General features: G+C 37.9%; 1 protein-coding gene across 3 annotated transcripts in view; it reads left to right on the top strand.

The window, feature by feature from the left end:
* Positions 1 to 21,762, top strand: part of LOC110446497 (nesprin-1-like) — a 323,100-nt gene that overhangs the window by 220,008 nt on the left and 81,330 nt on the right. For all 3 annotated transcript variants that reach the window (XM_021491669.1, XM_021491670.1, XM_021491668.1), the window contains 15 exons: positions 598 to 606; positions 5,612 to 5,817; positions 6,413 to 6,555; positions 6,850 to 7,342; positions 7,590 to 7,916; positions 8,527 to 8,676; positions 8,830 to 9,003; positions 9,413 to 9,625; positions 10,407 to 10,523; positions 10,757 to 10,939; positions 11,054 to 11,197; positions 11,728 to 11,873; positions 13,149 to 13,329; positions 13,661 to 13,969; positions 19,690 to 20,016. In XM_021491669.1, coding sequence (XP_021347344.1) covers positions 598 to 606; positions 5,612 to 5,817; positions 6,413 to 6,555; positions 6,850 to 7,342; positions 7,590 to 7,916; positions 8,527 to 8,676; positions 8,830 to 9,003; positions 9,413 to 9,625; positions 10,407 to 10,523; positions 10,757 to 10,939; positions 11,054 to 11,197; positions 11,728 to 11,873; positions 13,149 to 13,329; positions 13,661 to 13,969; positions 19,690 to 20,016 — 3,122 coding nt within the window. The remainder of the gene's footprint in view (positions 1 to 597; positions 607 to 5,611; positions 5,818 to 6,412; positions 6,556 to 6,849; positions 7,343 to 7,589; positions 7,917 to 8,526; positions 8,677 to 8,829; positions 9,004 to 9,412; positions 9,626 to 10,406; positions 10,524 to 10,756; positions 10,940 to 11,053; positions 11,198 to 11,727; positions 11,874 to 13,148; positions 13,330 to 13,660; positions 13,970 to 19,689; positions 20,017 to 21,762) is intronic.

Here is a 21,762-nt window from a genome sequence, read left to right on the forward strand (position 1 = left end):
AATCCCACACTGTCCTCAGTCCTACATTAGGACACTTCTGTGATTACATAACTCAGCCTTAAATTCCACGCTGTACTCAGTCCTACATTAGGGCACTACTGTGAATACATAACACAGCCTTAAATTCCACACTGTTCTCAGTCCTACATTAGGACCCTACTGTGATTACATAACTCAACCTTAAATTCCACACTGTACTCAGTCCTACAGTAGGACACTACCGTGATTACATAACTCAGCCTTATATACAGCCTGTTTTGTAGTGGTGGTCATGAGTGAGCTATACAGCCTGGTTTGTAGTGGTGGTCATGAGTGAGCTATACAGCCTGTTTTGTAGTGGTGGTCATGAGTGAGCTATACAGTTTGTTTACATCATTTTGTACTCTTAGGCATTACTCCACACGTACACAGTAACACTTGTAACACTTCAGGACTGATACATTTTCCTACCAAGCTGTATACCAAAGATGATTTTAAATGTACTGAACTCAAATAGATTGCTGACCTCTTTGAGGTCTGCATCAAGATTCTGTTGATTGTTATATGATTTTACAAACTTGTGCTCAACGATTTCATCTTTACATGTTGTTACTACAGCCATCAATGGTAAGTCACCAGCTCGTCTACCGACATCTCCAAACTGCACACAAGTTAATATGTCACTCTATAGTAATACAACACCCCCCCCCACCCCCCACCCCCCCATGGTAAATGTGCTTGTCATGTGAAATTTTAATCTCATACTATCTTTCATGACATAAACAGTACCTGACTTTTTTCACTTGCCTAAAATCCAACAACATTTTTGTAATTCTGGTGGCCCAAAGACCCTGAGGGGATCCTGTTAATTGACTTATTGTCTACCTGAAATTTTTACAATGTTTTAAGATCTTTAGAAAATAAAAATAAATAACGAAATGAATATGGTTCGCAAATAAAATCCATATTTGTTGAGTATTGTCTTTCACAGTGGAAATCGTATGTCTAGTTAACTGTGTAATGATATTCGCTGTCATGACAAGGTTGTATGTCTAGTTGACTGTGTAATGATATTCGCTGTCATGACAAGGATGTATGTCAAGTTGACTGTGTAATGATATTCGCTGTCATGACAAAGTTGTATGTCTAGTTAACTGTGTAGATGATATTCGCTGTCATGACAAAGTTGTATGTCTAGTATGTTCCCGGGCTATTTTTAGTGTTGTTTGGCCTTAAAAGGGAGAAAGTTGATCTGTGATGATGATGTTCCCAGTCTATTTTTAGTGTCGTTTGGGCCTAAAATGGAGAAAGTTGATCTATGATGATGTTCCCAGGCTATTTTTAGTGTTGTTTGGCCCTAAAAGGGAGAAAGTTGATCTGTGATGATGTTCCCAGTCTATTTTTAGTGTTGTTTGGCCTTGATGATGTTCCCAGTCTATTTTTAGTGTTGTTTGGCCCTGATGATGTTCCCAGTCTATTTTTAGTGTTGTTTGGCCCTGATGATGTTCCCAGTCTATTTTTAGTGTTGTTTGGTCCTAAAAGGGAGAAAGTTGATCTGTGATGATGTTCCCAGTCTATTTTTAGTTTTGTTTGGTCCTAAAAGGGAGAAAGTTTATCTGTGATGATATTCCCAGTCTATTTTTAGTGTTGTTAGGCTCTAAAAGGGAGAAAGTTGATCTGTGATGATGTTCCCAGTCTATTTTTAGTGTTGTTTGGCCCTGATGATGTTCCCAGTCTATTTTTAGTGTTGTTTGGTCCTAAAAGGGAGAAAGTTGATCTGTGATGATGTTCCCAGTCTATTTTTAGTTTTGTTTGGTCCTAAAAGGGAGAAAGTTTATCTGTGATGATATTCCCAGTCTATTTTTAGTGTTGTTAGGCTCTAAAAGGGAGAAAGTTGATCTGTGATGATGTTCCCAGTCTATTTTTAGTGTTGTTTGGCCCTGATGATGTTCCCAGTCTATTTTTAGTGTTGTTTGGTCCTAAAAGGGAGAAAGTTGATCTGTGATGATGTTCCCAGTCTATTTTTAGTTTTGTTTGGTCCTAAAAGGGAGAAAGTTTATCTGTGATGATATTCCCAGTCTATTTTTAGTGTTGTTAGGCTCTAAAAGGGAGAAAGTTGATCTGTGATGATGTTCCCAGTCTATTTTTAGTGTTGTTTGGCCCTGATGATGTTCCCAGTCTATTTTTAGTGTTGTTTGGCCCTTAACGACCATTGTAGATGAGCTGTAAAACAAAACAAAAACAAAGAATCCCGGTGTTCAGTATTTGAAAAATAATGTGTTTATCAGTACCATTGTTGCTTATAATAATAATGCACAACTAGTTTATATAAACAGCAAAAAAGAAGGTATTTCCCCCCCCCCCCCCCCCCGTTATTTATGGTCTATATATAGCACAAAGAATCGTGTTTCCCGCACTATCCAGTATATAGTATATATTGCATGGGAAGGTGTTTCCGAACATATATGCTATTTTCATAGCATGGAATGGTGCTTTTCCCTCCTAAATTACAAGCACAGAATGGATTTTTGCAACAGGAATGATACTATATATAGCACTGAGTATTGTTTCCCCGTCTAATTGTTATAAATAACACTGGATGGTAATTCCCGACATGTGTGGTTATCTGTATATCATGTCTAATATTCCAAGTATAAACATGTGTATGATCTTATAGCTGTATATAATTCATTTACCTCTTCTGATGAACTAGCTATATGTATAGTATATTTCAGTGTATGGTCAGGAAAGTTTAGTGTGTGATCAGGATATTTCTGTGTATAGTCAGGTTATTTCTGTGTATAGTCAGGATATTTCTGTGTATAGTCAGGATATTTCTGTGTATAGTCAGAATATTTCAGAGTGTGATCAGGATAGTACAGTGTATGGTCAGGATAGTACAGTGTATGCTCAGGATAGTACAGTGTATGTTCAGGATAGTACAGTGTATAGTCAGGATAGTACAGTGTATCGTCATGATAGTACAGTGTATGATCACGATAGTACAGTGTCTGGTCAGGATATTTCTGTGAATAGTCCGGATATTTCTGTGTATGATAAGGATAGTACAGTGTATGATGAGGATAGTACAGTGTATGATGAGGATAGTACAGTGTATGATCACGATAGTACAGTGTCTGGTCAGGATATTTCTGTGTATAGGCAGGATATTTCTGTGTATGGTCAGGATAGTTCTGCGTATGGTCAGGATAGTACAGGGTATGATCAGGATAGTACAATGTATGGTCAGGATAGTACCGTGTATGATCAGGATAGTACCGTGTATGATCAGGATAGTACCGTGTATGATCAGGATAGTAAAGTGTATGGTCAGGATAGTTCAGTGTATGGTCAGGATATTTCTGTGAATAGTCCGGATATTTCTGTGTATGATAAGGATAGTACAGTGTATGATTAGGATAGTACAGTGTATGGCCAGGATAGTACAGTGTATGGTCAGGATAGTACAGTGTATGGTCAGGATATTTCAATGTATGATCAGGAAAATTCAGTGTATGGTCAGGATAGTTCTGTGTATGGTCAGGATAGTACAGTGTATGATCAGGATAGTACAGTGTATGGTCAGGATATTTCAATGTACGATCAGGATAGTACAGTGTATGATCAGGATAGTACAGTGTATGATCAGGGTAGTACAGTGTATGATTAGGATAGTTCTGTGTATGGTCAGGATAGTACAGTGTATGATCAGGATATTTCTGTGTATGATCAGGATATTTCAGTGTTTGGTCAGGATAGTACAGTGTATGATCAGGATATTTCAGTGTATGATCAGGATAGTACAGTGTCTGGTCAGGATAGTACAGTGTATGGCCAGGATATTTCTGTGTATAGTCAGGATATTTCTGTGTATGATCAGGATAGTACAGTGTATGATCAGGATAGTACAGTGTATGGTCAGGATAGTACAGTGTATGATCAGGATAGTACAGTGTTTGATCAGGATATTTCAATGTATGGTCAGGAAAATTCAGTGTATGATCAGACTTTGCTGTATATGTCTCCTGTATTAGCTGACTATTTGTAAGTGGTAGCTGTTGTATCAGACCCACTGTAAAACAATATGTTTACTCTGTCCACTGATTTTTACAGATGTCCCCGACAGCTATGAGGTATTGGGTGTTTACTAACTTTAGGTTTTGTCCTAAATAATGACCCAGTGATTTGTTTAAACATAGACACATCATACAGACTTAACGTAATTTTCTTTACCTCAACTTGTATTGCATGGTCTTGTGTAATTAATTGAATATTCTTATTTAACTAAAGTTCATGGAAAAAGGAGGAAATTTAAAGATATGACAGCCTGATAAATTGTTTCTTAAATGAAAAAGAATTGCTAAACTGATTTTAAATATTAATAACTTATATGTAATATATGAATGTGTGTTGTTTGGTTAATGATTAACTTGTTTCGTATATTTGATTACAAAAATGATACTATAATCAGAATGAGTAGTAGTGTAGAATAGCAATAACCTCAGAGTTTATAGAGAAACAGGGACTAATGGTTTATTGTCGGGTAAATGGAGAAACATAGGGGTTAATGGTTTATTGTCATGTTAATGGAGAAACATATGGATTAATGGTTTATTGTCAGGTTAGTGGAGAAACATATGGATTAATGGTTTATTGTCAGGTTAGTGGAGAAGCATAGGGGTTAATGGTTTATTGTCAGGCTAGTGGAGAAACAGGGGTTAATGGTTTATTGTCAGGTTTGTGGAGAAACAGGGGTTAATGGTTTATTGTCAGGTAAATGGAGAAACATATGGATTAAAGGTTTATTGTCAGGTTAGTGGATAAACATAGGGGTTAATGGTTTATTGTCAGGTTAGTGGAGAAACAGGGGTTAATGGTTTATTGTCAGGTTAATGGAGAAACATAGGGATTAATGGTTTGTTGTCAGGTTAGTGGAGAAATATAGGGATTAATGGTTTATTGTCAGGTTAGTGGAGAAACATAGGGGTTAATGGTTTATTGTCATGGTAATGGGGAAACAGGGGTTTATTGTCAGGTTAATGGAGAAACATAGAGGTTAATGGTTTATTGTCATGTTAATGGAGAAACATAGGGGTTAATGGTTTATTGTCAAGTTAATGGGGAAACATTTGGGTTAATGGTTAATTGTCAGGTTAATGGGGAAATATGGGTTAATGGTTTATTGTCAGGTTAATGGAGAAGTATAGGGGTTAATTGTTTATTGTCAGGTTAATGGAGAACATAGGGATTAAAGGTATATTGTCAGGTTAGTGGAGAAACATACGGGTTAATGGTTTATTGTCAGGTTAATGGAGAAACATAGGGGGTTAATGGAGAAACATACGGGTTAATGGTTTATTGTCAGGTTAATGGGGGAAACATTGGGGTTAATGGTTTATTGTCAGAGTAATGAGATGAGAAATGTAAAATTTAACTGTTTTCTGTTTTTGTTTCCTTTTTTTATCAATCAAAAGTATTTTATGTAATGATTTTAATAGGGTTTTGCCTTTTGTAAAGAAATCCCTTTCAAGAAACTGAGCCAGAGGTGAACATTTTCTTCAGATGTTTTAAGTTCTAGTCACTAATTAGTTATAAGTCATGTTATTCTCAGTTTTCTGTTTCACTGTTTTAGATGTGCAATCCCGATATGATGACCTTAAAGCCCTGTTATCAGTGTCTCAAGGTCGTCTGAAGGACAGTGTAGCGTCAAGGAAGGTGATGGAGGAGGATGTCCACAAGGTGGAGCGTTGGTGCAAGGAGACAGAGATGAAGTGTGGGACGGAGCCGTGTGTAGACTGTGCAATAGAAGTACTGGATGACCAGTACAAGCAATATAAGGTAGGAGTCAGTAGGTTAATAGGTCAGTAGAGAACAGAAGGTCATTAGGTCAATAGGTCAGTAGGGGTCAGTAGGTCAGTAGGGACCAGAAGGTCTGTAGGGTTCAGTAGGTCAGTAGGGATCAGTAGGTCTGTAGGGATCAGTAAGTGAGAAGAGGTCAGTAAGTCAGTAGAGAACATCAGAGGTCAATAGAAAATAAACCGTTGGGTAGATTACAATAATTTAACTACCGTAGAGACCAATTCAGGATGATCTAATTCACAGGCTGGGATCATTACAGGTGTTTTATACTAATCTGCTAAACAACTGCTATGCAATTCAAGTTACCAAATGTGGGTTAACTTTCAACAAGTAGAGCAGACTGCAGAGAGGAAGCTGTCTTCTCCCTTCTGTACAAAGGCCGTACCTACGTAACGAACGTCTTTGTCAGACTTGTGATCAACCAGGCATGAAAAATGATATATCAACCATGGAAGTTTGTTTGACCCCCTTTTGTGAACGTCTATCTTACAGTGTTGTCTCCCCCTACTTGTCAATGGTTGGTAAAACAACACAAAACCTGAAACATACTGAAATGTTCGTTATTATTTTGCAGACACTGGACAATACATCCCATATGTTTGAATCTCTGATCAAAGAAATAAATGACCGGGGCCAGACCATGTACCCGTCGCTTTATGAACCTGACAAATTCAGGCTGGACCAGACTCTTCAGGCTACTTCAGACAGATATGAAAAGTAAGCTGAGTGATATGTTATCTACAAAAAGAAATTCTGGCCATTTGGATGCCATTCTTTATAAAATAATTGAACTTTTATGTGCTAATACTTGACAAAACTTTGTATACCAAAGCAAGGAGGAAGTGAATTCCTATTGGCTTGTTAGATATAACTGTTGTGGACTATTGATATGTTGATAAACAGGCTGACATTAATTGTCGATCTGAGAGTTCTGGTGTCGTTGTTGTTGTGGTAAATGTTAGTGAATCATGTGTAGAATGAACTAATAAATTCATAACTTGTTTATCTTAGGGTCGATTCTTTGGTGAAGGGTCGCCTGGCAACCCTGGAGAGTGCCATAGCCACACGCAGCCAAGTCATTGATGAGATTGAGAAAGCACAGGAGATGTTGGTTGCCATACAAGATGACCTTCGTCAGGCTAATAAGCCTCTTGGTATCACGGTAGAAGATGCAGAAGACTCGCTCAATAAATATGAAACAATTGGAGAAAAAATGGTCACATATCAACCGTCCATTGCCCAGCTTAACCAGGCTGTGGAGCGTCTCAGAAACACTGGACAGAACTCTGAGGCAGACGAGATTCTACAGTTAACTTCACAGTATGAACTTCTTGAGGACCAAGTTAAGCAGCAATGCCGTAAATGTCAGCAGGCCATCACTCTGCGGCAAGAATACACCAACCAGAAGGCCACTATACAGGCCATGGCTATGCAGTATGAACAGGAAGTAAAGGAGATTGAGGAACAGATTCTCCCACTACCAGTCAAAGTCGAGAGACTAAAGGTAGTGCAGAGGACATGTTGAGATTTAACTTTGTTCTTCTAATTTTGTTTCCAAAAGAAAAAAAATGTTCTGCAAATACTCTTAGATATGAAGGAATTGGAAGGGTGTTTTTTCTGCTAGCAGAAGCTTAGATTGTATGTGATAAAATATTTGTATGACAGGTCAGGTTTACATGGCATGAAACAAGCTGTTTATACTAGTACTCTCAGTGTAAGGTTGTGTCTAAGTCTTTTTCTTTCTATTGCAGGCTGTTTCTGAGAAGGTGACCTCAGCTGAGCCCATGCTTGCAGTTCTAGGTGACAGAGCACAACAGCTGAGCATTGAGAGTAAAACTGAGGACGCCCGGCAGGTGTTTGATGAATCACACACACTGCGGGGGGAGCTGGAACAGCTGAAGAAGGCTGCTGACAGGAAGTCCAAACAGTGCGAGATGCTTCAGCGCAACAAAGACGAGTATGAAAACACAATATCAGCGGCGATTGTTTGGCTGGAACAGAAAGAGGATGTTCTTGCCGCCTGTAACCCACTTGACATGGATACCAGGAAGGTCGACCACGCCATGGACAAACACAAGGTATCAGCAGATTAATATGGACTTTTATTAGGAACTGTGCATGTGAATAGCTTTTTAGTATATAATTTTAAAGGAAAGGGAACCAGCAGGTTAACGTAGGTTATTATAGTTTATAGTCCTTTCGACAGGCATATTCCACATACATAAGGTATTGTCATGAATTTAGCTAGAAATTAAAACTGTTGCAGGGGTCAGACTCAGGATCAATTTAATGAAAAACATATAAAGGGGGGATAGTCCATGAGAGACTTGTATGTTCAAAACACTAACACTTCAACTTTTAACTTTATACCCCAGTTTATCTATTCTGAACAGCTCATGTCCTTAAATCAGTTGGTGTCATGTAAAAAGGGAAGTCATAAAAACAGATGACATTATAAAAACAGGTGATATTATAAAAAAAAATGAGAAGTTATAAAAACAGATGACATTATAAAAACAGGTGACTTTATAAAAAAAAAGTGATGTTATAAAAACAGGTGACATTATAAAAACAGATGACATTATAAAAACAGGTGGTATTATAAAAACAGGTGACTTTATAAAAAAAAAGTGATGTTATAAAAACATGTGATGTCAGGTGATGTTATAAAAACACGTTCTTTCGTAGGCATTGTCTAAGGAAGCTTTGGAGAAACTGGACATGGTCAAGGATAAGGCCCAGCTGGAAATGGCTATTTACCAGAAACTGGACGAGCCCTTACCCATAGCCATCATTGAGAAAATGGACCAAATTAAAACTCTGGAGGACTCTATCAAGGTACTGAACTCTTTATATAATTCAGATAGTGACACATACTCAATCAGTTTGTCTGCTGTTGCGTTAATTTTCCCTCCAGATGTTTAATATATCTTACATATATTAATATATGTATTACATTGTATGGGTTATTTTGACTGTTTAATTCCTCAGAATGCCATTGGTAAAAAAGAGGGTTACCTTGAGGAGGCCAAGACCGACCGGGAGCAGCTAAACATGTCGATGAAACAGATCACAGAGTGGCTGAGTGGGGCTGAGGACATGCTTGATTCAGGATATGATGGTCTTGATTACGACACACTAAACGACACGCTCAGTGAACAGAAGGTCAGTCTTACATAGATTGTCAAGGATTCTTTTATTGCAGAAAGAGGTTTAAGTCAGCCTTATTGAGAATGATATTTTGCCTAGGGAGATAGGTCTAATGGCAGACGGAGGTTTGGCTAAGGGAAACAATACCAGCTTTTTACCACCTGAATATTTTGCATCTCCTGGCAATTAAAGTTGGAAGGATATAGCATTCGGCCCATACATATGTTATGCCCTTTGTCATCACTTTTCTGGCCATATTTTGTGACTGATTTTCACTAAACTTTACAGGTATATGTTTGCCTTGGATGATCTCATTATGCGATGCATGTGTATGTGGTGGGATTATATCACATGAGATACCCTGTTCAGACAGCATATTTCAATTCTACCACTGTTTATTGAAGTATTTTTGAAATATTTGCAGGACTACTTTTCTGAGGCGAGTATGTGCCAGGATGAAATGGAACAGGTTATGGACCTGTCGGAGCGCCTTTTGCCGACACTTGATAAAAATGACCAAGAAACTCTGCGTCAGATGCTCAAAAACACCAATCAAAAGTTGGCTAATGTGATGGCAGGATCATCACGGCAACAGCAGTTCTTGGAACTTAAGGCAGATGACTGGCGTACCTTCCAGGTCGGTCCTTTATAAAATTTCACTTGTATATCCTTATTCATCTGTATAATAATCAAATAAAGCTTTAATTTAACAATACATTAATCTTGTATTTTAAATAGAGTTATCTCCCTTTTGTTACCAGGTATTTGATATAGAGTTATCTCCCTTTCGTTACCAGGTATTTGATATATAGTTATCTCCCTTTCGTTACCAGGTATTTGATATAGAGTTATCTCCCTTTCGTTACCAGGTATTTGATATATAGTTATCTCCCTTTCGTTACCAGGTATTTGATATATAGTTATCTCCCTTTCGTTACCAGGTATTTGATATATAGTAATCTACCTTTCGTTACCAGGTATTTGATATATAGTTATCTCCCTTTCGTTACCAGGTATTTGATATATAGTTATCTCCCTTTCGTAAAATACAAACATGTTACTGTAATTTAAGTCATGTTAACCACTGTATCCTCTAAACAACTTTACAGTGTTGTTACGATTTGGAATTAAAAACTTTCTATCAGTGTTAAAATTTTGTTGACGGGTTTATAGTAACTACACAGGTGGTTTTCTAGTTCACCATAATGCAGAATCTGCCATGCGTTCAGTGTCAATTTTTTTTATTTCTAAATGGCAATTATAATCCAGATCCTTAGGGTGATGATATTTGATCAGTAGCATGTTCTTTTAGTGCACTTTTAAGGGTACAAGTGTGAGATTTATACCAGCTGATTGATGCAGGCTGATTGGGCCTCTTGTTCTTGTGATATAATGCAGGCATGACATCTGTTTTACAGGAGGATGGGTATGGTGTGATTGAGCAGATAGACCAGCTGGAGGAGGAATGGGGGGTGTTGTCACACATGCCCGCAATAACTCCTGATGCTGTTCACAAGCAGACTGTCGCGACCAAGGTAATAACATCCTGCCTTCTCCTCAGTGTTTATAGAACCATGTTAGTCCACAAATAAAATTCTATTTTATCTGCTGAAATATTACTGTCTAAATGTTACAAGGTATACATTTTGCCATCAACTCATGTGGTATTATTTCAGGAATAAAATTTTGCTGTAAACAAAATTGTCTTGGAAAAAAAAATAACAAAAAAAATTCTATTTGAAACATGATATCATTTCTATTTTTCTAGGACTTTCTTGCTAAGATCGATGAAATAAGACCATCAATAAATGACCTCAATGATAAGTTTCGTGAGCTGGAAAAAGCTGGCAATGCAAGCAGCCGGGCCATGGTCAGCAAACTTATCACGGAAGTCAACGCACGATGGAACAAACTGGTCTGTCAGACAGAAAACAATCAGATGACCATGCAGGTAAAATATCTTCTTTTTAATTTTGTAACTTTTTTTACTTACTACTGAAGTAGAACCTGCTTATAGACATAGAATTATGGAGGAACATTGTGTGACCTTGTCTTTAATGTCCAGGACCTTGGAGCACAGTGGGACGAATACAACACCCTGCTGTATGCTGTCGAGACAATGCTACAGGAAGCAGACGCATCACTTCCGGGTATAGACGTGGAAAATGCCACAAGTCATGACTTGGTGAAAAAGCTCAATGAAACTAAGGTAATATTGTATATTTGTTCTACCCAGAGACTTAACATTGGTGTCTGTCAGGATGAGGAAACAGGACTTATTCAATAGAGATAATAAAAATCTGCCATGTACATATGTTATCAGGATATTTTTGCACCACTTTTGACCTCAAACGCCTGTGATTGTGTTATTGTTTACCAAGAAACTTCCGCCATTCACTGGTAAAATCAGTATTTGCCCAACGTAACTAACATGGAATGACTAAATATTATAGTATGTTGAATAACTATAATCCTTTTAAGGAGTAACTCGCTCGCATTTGGAGGGCAAAAAGGCAAAATATTGGCTGTGGCAAAAAGTAACTCATTCTCATTTGAAGGGCAAAAAGGCAAAATATAGGCTGTGGCAAAAATGTCCTGGTCTACAATACAAGTTTACTGGGAATGGACCAATGGGACGATTGCCGGTGACAGGGTGGGTCAGTCGTTATAGGTTTGGAGACTTGTTTATCACTGTCTCCTATAGAACTTCTGTACTGACTCTTCCTTCCCTATATACAGGACCTGTGTACCACACTGGACATATTTGCACCAAAGATTGATGCACTAAAGAAGAGTGCGCAAAACCTACAAAGGAATCTGCCCACAGCTGAGGCCAAAGTTCAGACACAGGAACAGGTCATGGCTCTGTTGGAGAAACTGGAAAGGTCAGTGAAATTGAGGTGTGGTGATCAAAGGCTACAGATCACTTATGATTTATGAATATTTCTGTCTATGAGGTCAGATATGCTGGTGCCCTACTGTACTCACTGTGTCTGTCCTACTGTACTCACTGTGTCTGTCCATCTGTACTCACTGTGTCTGTCCTTCTGTACTCACTGTGTCTGTCCTACTGTTCTCACTGTGTCTGTCCTACTGTACTCACTGTGTCTGCCCTACTGTACTCACTGTGTCTGTCCTACTGTACTCACTGTGTCTGTCCATCTGTACTCACTGTGTCTGTCCGTCTGTACTCACTGTGTCTGTCCTACTGTACTCTGTGTGTCTGTCCGTCTATACTCACTGTGTCTGTTCGTCTGTACTCACTGTGTTTGTCCTACTGTACTCTTTGTGTCTGTCCGTCTATACTCACTGTGTCTGTTCTACTGTACTCACTGTGCCTGTCCTACTGTACTCACTGTGTCTGTCCTACTGTACTCACTGTGTCTGTCCGTCTGTACTCACTGTGTCTGTCCGTCTGTATTCACTGTGTCTGTCCGTCTGTACTCATTGTGTCTGTCCTACTGTACTCAATGTGTCTGTCGGTCTGTACTCACTGTGTCTGTTCTACTGTACTCACTGTGTCTGTCCATCTGTACTCACTGTGTCTGTCTGTCTGTACTCATTGTGTCTGTCCTACTGTACTCAATGTGTCTGTCGGTCTGTACTCACTGTGTCTGTTCTACTGTACTCACTGTGCCTGTCCTACTGTACTCACTGTGTCTGTTTTATGTCCTACTGTACTCACTGTGTCTGTCCTACTGTACTCACTGTGTCTGTCCGTCTGTCCAATTGTGCCCTAATGTACTCACTGTGTCTGTCCGTCTGTCCAATTGTCCATGAACCTTGTCAGCAGCGCTTCTCTTAAACTGTTAGAATGTTTTTTTAATGTGACGTAGTGAAAGTACGTGACAGAGAAAGGGAAGTTGTGATTTGACTATTTGTCCTGGAGTTATTGCCCTTGAAACTTTGAATTTCTGGTCCAGAAACCTTGTAAGTGCAACTCCTCCTTAACTGTTTGTTAAATAATTTTGTAACCTGGCACAGTGAACATCATACGTAGATATGCAGGATGGAAGTGATTTGTAATTTGGTTATTGTACCCCCTGCAAACTCAGTTTGAATACCTGGATCAGATGAAGCAGTATATCTTTGTGAGCTCGCCCAGTTTCTCTTGTTCATTATATTCTATAAACGTATTAAATTCTGTTTTTCTCACTCAGAATTACTGACCAAGCCAACGAACGGGAAGCCATCATTCTGGAGGAAATTGATGATAGGAGCTCTTTCCAGAATGAGGCTGACCAAACAATGGCTTGGCTCTCGGAGACGAAACATGAACTTTCTCTCATGGACCCTGGCAAAGAGGTGTCTGATGTGATGGAGAAAATGGAAAAACAAAAGGTAAATATCACTGATGTTTAGAAATGCTTGTTTCCCTAAATACTGTGATCCTATTCCTCGAATGTTTTAGTACTCTGCAATATCAGAATTTTACAGAAGGTCTCCTGCTTGTTTGTACATATAAATTCCCGTTAAACTTCTATCACTACTGCCGCAAGTGGAGTAGATACTTGTACCATTCTATCAGTCTGATTTCACAATAATCTTGATGGACTTATAATTCACTGTTTAATTTCTAACTGTTATGCACTTTACTTTTAATACCAGAATTTTGTACAATAGTAGGTAGTTCTTTTTCATAATCAATTCAATTTGAATTTGTTGTTTGTAGGTGCTTGAACAGGAGGTAGCCATTCGCATGGAGCAAATGCGCCACATGGGTCAGCTCCAAGAAACGAAATATTCCACCATGGGCAAGGATATTCCAGTCGAGATGAAAATGCAAATGTCAAGCTTACGTGAACTAGAAGCTGACGTTGGCATGGCAATGAAAGCAAAAGAGGAGGAGCTACAGCATATCAAGGAGGACAGAGAGGAAGTGACCTCGGCACTGCGGGATGCGTCCGCCTGGCTGGGAGAGGCGGAGCTTCGTTTACAGGAGCGAATCATCAACATTCCAGACAGTCAACAGAAACATCAGGTCCGTAAATAATTTGTAACCGTTCTTAATTTTTGTGAGAAATTTATACTTGTGTGATACATATTATGCTGTAGTTTGCACACTGTTCAAACATACACCCTCAAACTACAGGCTCCTATCCCAGTCACACAAAAATACCATCATTACCGATCATTAATATTTTTGGATAGGAAATAGATAGAAATGTTGTCAGGCTGGGTCAGGAATTAGATAGAAATGTTGTCAGGCTGGGCCAGGAATTAGATAGAAATGTTGTCAGGCTGGGCCAGGAAATAGATAGAAATGTTGTCAGGTTGGGCCAGGAATAAGATAGAAATGTTGTCAGGCTGGGCCAGGAGTTAGATAGAAATGTTGTCAGGCTGGGCCAGGAAATAGATAGAAATATTGTCAGACTGGGCCCATAAATAGATATAAAAATTATGTCTGACTGGGCAAGGAAATAGATAGAAATGTTGGTTGGCTGGGCCAGGAAATAGATGGAAATATTGTCAGGCTGGGCCCAGTAATAGATAGAAAACAGTTGTCAGACTCGGCCAGGAAGATCCAGGGTAGGAATCCCTGCCCGGTCCTAATTGCATTTTCAAAACACTGTTGTTGATGATTCTTTTGTTTCTTCTTTGTTCTTAGTTCATTAAAATTCCACAAGGTGTTTGTTTCCATTCAAAAATGATTCATTAAAGCTATTGTCATACAGGTAAAAAGTTCGATTCATAGAGACAGTTTCTGGCAGTTGTACAGGGACTGCTATATGTGTTTAATTTGTTTTGAGTGAGTTCTCTCCCTTGAAGCAGTTGTCCTGTGAACTCGGTGTTTACAGTAATTGAATGACTACATTAAAGTACCAGCTTGGTTTGTAACATGGCAGCACCCTGATGAAAGTGGATACCTGGTAGTTTGGTTGATCATGGTGCTTTTCTGTCCTGTTTGATAGCAGCACCCTGATGAAAGTGGATACCAGATAGTTTGGTAGATCATGGTGCTTTTCTGTCCTGTTTGATAGCAGCACCCTGATGAAAGTGGATACCTGGTAGTTTGGTAGATCATGGTGCTTTTCTGTCCTGTTTGATAGCAGCACCCTGATGAAAGTGGATACCTGGTAGTTTGGTTGATCATGGTGCTTTTCTGTCCTGTTTGATAGCAGCACCCTGATGAAAGTGGATACCTGGTAGTTTGGTTGATCATGGTGCTTTTCTGTCCTGTTTGATAGCAGCACCCTGATGAAAGTGGATACCTGGTAGTTTGGTTGATCATGGTGCTTTTCTGTCCTGTTTGATAGCAGCACCCTGATGAAAGTGGATACCTGGTAGTTTGGTTGATCATGGTGCTTTTCTGTCCTGTTTGATAGCAGCACCCTGATGAAAGTGGATACCTGGTAGTTTGGTTGATCATGGTGCTTTTCTGTCCTGTTTGATAGCAGCACCCTGATGAAAGTGGATACCTGGTAGTTTGGTTGATCATGGTGCTTTTCTGTCCTGTTTGATAGCAGCACCCTGATGAAAGTGGATACCTGGTAGTTTGGTTGATCATGGTGCTTTTCTGTCCTGTTTGATAGCAGCACCCTGATGAAAGTGGATACCTGGTAGTTTGGTTGATCATGGTGCTTTTCTGTCCTGTTTGATAGCAGCACCCTGATGAAAGTGGATACCTGGTAGTTTGGTTGATCATGGTGCTTTTCTGTCCTGTTTGATAGCAGCACCCTGATGAAAGTGGATACCTGGTAGTTTGGTTGATCATGGTGCTTTTCTGTCCTGTTTGATAGCAGCACCCTGATGAAAGTGGATACCTGGTAGTTTGGTTGATCATGGTGCTTTTCTGTCCTGTTTGATAGCAGCACCCTGATGAAAGTGGATACCTGGTAGTTTGGTTGATCATGGTGCTTTTCTGTCCTGTTTGATAGCAGCACCCTGATGAAAGTGGATACCTGGTAGTTTGGTTGATCATGGTGCTTTTCTGTCCTGTTTGATAGCAGCACCCTGATGAAAGTGGATACCTGGTAGTTTGGTTAATCATGGTGCTTTTCTGTCTTGTTTGATAGCAGCACCCTGATGAGAGTGGATACCTGGTAGTTTGGTTGATCATGGTGCTTTTCTGACCTGTTTGATAGCAACACCCTGATGAAAGTGGATACCTGGTAGTTTGGTTGATCATGGTGCTTTTCTGTCCTGTTTGATACAAACAACCACAAACACATATAAACACCTGAAGTTACTACATAACAAGATAATCATAGAATTTGAAATAAAACAATGTGTATTTGAGATGATGTAATATTGTTCTGAATTCAAGTTAAATGGTCTCAAGTTAGCAGGGTAATTTTATTATTCAAAGAGAATAGATATTATAATTATAAAATGAAAGATGAATGTATTTTATCACATCAGGCCTTCACTATAATCTAAAAAAGTTGTTGTAAATGGAGTTAACCAACTTTCAAGGTTACAGGGGTCAAATGTGTGAACATAAATATACGATTTCTTCTCCTTAACCAAAGGCCCTCACAGTGATGATATAATGTCAGTACCACGCTAGGATGAAGGGCAACCAAGTGTGTACAAATGAATGATATTTTCCAACTTTCAAGGTTACAGGGGTCAAATGTGTTAAAACATTTAACAGGTTTTATTGAAGGACCAAGAGTCATAGGTAATGATATTTCACCTGTACCCTTATCTATAGGTAATGATATTTCACCTGTACCCTTACCTAGTCAGTAGGTAATGATATTTCACCTGTACCCTTATCTATAGGTAATGATATTTCACCTGTACCATTACCTAGTCAGTAGGTAATGATATTTCACATGTACCCTTATCTATCGGTAATGATATTTCACATGTACCCTTATCTATAGGTAATGATATTTCACATGTACGCTTATCTATAGGTAATGATATTTCACCTGTACCCTTACCTAGTCAGTAGGTAATGATATTTCACCTGTACCCTTATCTATAGGTAATGATGTTTCACCTGTACCCTTATCTATAGGTTATGATATTTCACATGTACCCTTATCTATAGGTAATGATATTTCACCTGTTCCCTTATCTATAGGTAATGATATTTCACCTGTTCCCTTATCTATAGGTAATGATATTTCACCTGTACCATTACCTAGTCAGTAGGTAATGATATTTCACATGTACCCTTATCTATAGGTAATGATATTTCACCTGTACCATTACCTAGTCAGTAGGTAATGATATTTCACATGTACCCTTATCTATCGGTAATGATATTTCACATGTACCCTTATCTATAGGTAATGATATTTCACCTGTACTCTTATCTATAGGTAATGATATTTCACCTGTACCATTATCTATAGGTAATGATATTTCACCTGTACCATTATCTATAGGTAATGATATTTCACCTGTACCATTACCTAGTCAGTAGGTAATGATATTTCACATGTACCCTTATCTATCGGTAATGATATTTCACATGTACCCTTATCTATAGGTAATGATATTTCACATGTTCCCTTCTATAGGTAATGATATTTCACCTGTACCCTTACCTAGTCAGTAGGTAATGATATTTCACCTGCACCCTTATCTATAGGTAATGATATTTCACCTGTACCCTTATCTATAGGTTATGATATTTCACATGTACCCTTATCTATAGGTTATGATATTTCACATGTACCCTTAACTATAGGTAATGATATTTCACATGTACCCTTATCTATAGGTAATGATATTTCTCATGTACCCTTATCTATAGGTTATGATATTTCACATGTACCCTTACCTATAGTTAAGGGTACATGTGAAATATAATAACCTATAGATAAGGGTACATGTGAAATATCATAACCTATAGATAAGGGAACATGTGAAATATCATTACCTATAGTTAAGGGTACATGTGAAATATAATAACCTATAGATAAGGGTACATGTGAAATATCATTACCTATAGGTAATGATATTTCACATGTACCCTTATCTATAGGTAATGATATTTCACCTGTACCCTTATCTAGTCCATAGGTAATGATATTAAACCTGTACCATTACCTAGTCAGTAAGTAATGATATTTCACCTGTACCCTATCCATTTAAATATATTTGACTTTGATCCATTTAGAAGGTAAATGGTGTAAGGTTAAACCCTGTTTGGTAATGCAGGCCATTGGGTTTGAATAATTAGCAGATGGCAGTTAGTGTTTAGATTGTTAGTTCTATTATATATGTTGATAATTAATTTTTACTTAAATAGGAATGGAAACACAAATAAATGTTTTCAATTTTAGATTGCAATATGATAAATTTATAATTGAAAAATATTTAACAAAATGTAAAAGTATTGATGATAATGTATTCCGGTCATAAGATACGAGACAGGGGTGGCATTAATGTCAGTTTGACACACACGTATATTTAGTTCTAGAGAACCACATTACTTAGAATCATTATAAAATGATGAACTTATTTAACTGGAAAAGATATTGTTTTAAACAAAAAAATTAAATGTTGTCACCACAAAACAGAATTTAATCAAATCCTGATTCTTTCATTACTTAATCAAACTGAATAGCATGATTACTACTGTCAGCAATGTCCACAGTTACTCAAGGTACAGTAAGTCACTCTCGTGTCTTTAGTTTATATAAAGACTTACACCAGTAAAATACTTCTGTTTGCACTCGATCACAACCCACCCAGACATACAACAGTGATCGGTGTTTGTATCGTCAGCTGTTTTATCTCCGATCTCACTGATCTACCACCAGTTGTTGATATTTCTGCTTGAACTAGCGTGTTGTGATTTTTACCTACATTACGTGTAAGTACACGGGTAACGGACTCTTTGGTCTTACAATAAAGGAATGCGATCACTCCCAGGTGTGTTTACCTCTGATTCTTATCAAGTTCTACCTAATAATTTACACACAGCTAGCTACAATTAACACCACTGTTCGTTCTTGATAGTTCTCCAAAAAGTTGGAAGTTTTTATGTTGGTTAGAATTCTATTGGATTTGGCTCTGCACTTATCTCCCAAAATTACTGGGGAATTTGACCAGGGATTAAGGTAAACTACACCAGGGCTTGGTCCAAAATTGTTCATTATTTGATTTAGAAATGAATAGGAAATCAATTGCTGTCTATTATCAGTAGACAAAGATATTTCTTTCAAAAGTTTGGTCAGGTCCACTGTAACATGTTAAGGTAAATTTATATCGTAACACATAGTGGGGTTAAACTTTGACAGATAAGCTCTGAGCCTGGGAAATCCAGGCTTTTGTATCAGGTACAAAAATGTATGAAAACTCTAAATTAAATTTGTATATAATCTCTATACATTAAATCTGTCAGAATTCTCACTGTGTTCGCTAGAAATATACCTCAGTTTTCTGTCTGCCATAATGTTAGATCCATATTACTTGTATCAAACCTGAATTACAAATTGAGTTTTGAATTCTCCAAATGTGTACTGACAATACCAGGTGAGAATTCAATATTTACCTACCTGTAGCTGTCCTTATACTCACATAGGTAAAAGTAACCTTGTAAGTCATGTTACCTGTCAAAACTTGTTTTGTAAAATATATATTTTGAATTAATAGTTGTTCAAACTGTTCAATTAATGCTTAGAGAAATCGGTAACTTCTGTTGATTATTTTGCTCTGTTTTATTTATTTACCATGTATTTATAAATACTCAGTCTAGTTGGTGTAAGGGGGAGATATTCCTATCTATATCTACAGGCTCTACAAGACGAATTCAATGAGTTTAAGCAAGTGCTGGATAAGTTACGAACCAAAGGCAGTGATCTTATAAAGCACACTCCTGACTCTGTGGAGAAACAGATCGTACAGAAGGCCCTTGCAGACACCAATCGACAGTGGCTCGCTCTCCAGGCGAAATCGGCCGAGCATGCTCGCAAACTTGCGACATCAGAGGACCTGTCCAGCACATTTTATGAGGTTGCTGAGGCAGTAAGAAATTGGCTGGAGGGTGCCGAATCAGTGGTCAAGACTAGACCACAGTACGGTCACTATGACAAGCTGAGGGAACAGCTCAAGCACCACAGGGTAGGTGTTAGCTTTATGAATATAAGAAAAAGTTTTATTTATTTTTGGGAGTTTCCTTTACAACAGTTTCATAGTTGTCATATTGCGGCAGTGCTTCAGAACTTGAACAGTTCATTTCGTTATTTTGTAGTCATAATATGGCTACAAGTTGATACTTCATTTATTAGCTAATGCAATTATCCTTGTTTTAAAACAATAACAACTTTGGAAGAGTAACTTCGTTTTTGACAATATGTTCTTAAATGATATGGCATTTATTGTAATGTTTAAGATAGGTCTCCTCAAGGAATCCTCATTTGTCTATGTTGGAAAGCACTGTAAGTAGAACAATGGACACATTATTCTGGCATAGTGTTCTGTAGATCAGTGTGCCAAAGCTACTATCTTTGTCGTAAAACAAAAGAATTAGACCGCTAAAGTTATCTCTTTGGTCTAGATCCTTTATAAACCAAATTGGCACTAACATTGAGGTCACTGAGGTCAGCTCTTAAATAACTTTGCATGATCAACAGTTTGAAATAGTTTAAAAATATCAATGTATTTACATTGCCAATTTGGTGTAACACCAAGCTGGGGCTTTCATTGGACAAAAAGATGTCAAAATATCAAATTAGAAATATGTGTCTAACCGAGGGAATCGTAGATTTAGCGACAACATTTGGTGTAACATTTCAGAAGATTGTAATCTTTCATCCTGTCGAAAGATTGTGACAAAAATAATCCAAGAAGACAATTTATAGACAACTGTTCTGACAATTTATTGGAGACTTCATACAATTCTACCCACATATTCCTGTGGCCTTATAAACACTTTACACTCTGTAGCTCTAGACTTACCTACGATTCCTGTCACTCTGGCTATGTACCTTCACCGTATTATAAACTGAAAAGGATTCAAGGAGACTCTTTGAAATTGTGCATAATTGGATTTTAAATCAATACTGGATAATAGAAACGATTGAATTTTGTAGAATGGTGGAAGGACTTTAGTGCATTCAAGGATACAGCTTGTAACAACTCTAACTGTATTTTATAATCGTTAACAACAATAAGAAGAAATACAACAAAAAGGAATAAATCAACATGCAGTATTTCTTTTGTAACTTTTTACTAGCTTTGGAGAAATTGAATTTCCAAGGAGCATGGTAGCGGTGTAAATATTTGGATCGATGGAGTTAGGATGATAATAACATTACAACCAGGATTGTATTTTGTACTAACTGGTCATCATATCATACATATATAATCAACTGGGATCCGTCACAATCCACAATGGGTAAACACGGCTACATAACTGTCATCACTACACCACTGTATAGTCCAACATCTCAGTTCAAGGTTCGACCATTACGCCATCGGCTTCTTGTTTGTATACCATGACAATCCAATGAGTGTGTGTGTGATGTAACATTTACAATATTACACAAGTGTGAGTTGTAAAACTTGTTAATCATACTTACAATGATAAGTGTAAAGGGATGTTCGGACCGTCTAGATCATCAGTACACAATCCTATTTCATTTGATTTAGCAGAGAAAATCATCATAGAAATTATCATTGATAAGTTGATGAGCAGGAGTGTTATGGTGTCATGGCTGACTTGTTACTAACTATACGTGAGAAGTGAAAGGTGATGAGCAGGAGTGTTATGGTGTTATGGCTGACTTGTTACTAACTATACGTGAGAAGTGAAAGGTGATGAGCAGGAGTGTTATGGTGTTATGGCTGACTTGTTACTAACTATAC

Source organism: Mizuhopecten yessoensis, unplaced genomic scaffold (assembly GCF_002113885.1).
Source record: "Mizuhopecten yessoensis strain PY_sf001 unplaced genomic scaffold, ASM211388v2 scaffold2741, whole genome shotgun sequence".
Lineage (NCBI taxonomy): Eukaryota > Metazoa > Mollusca > Bivalvia > Pectinida > Pectinidae > Mizuhopecten > Mizuhopecten yessoensis.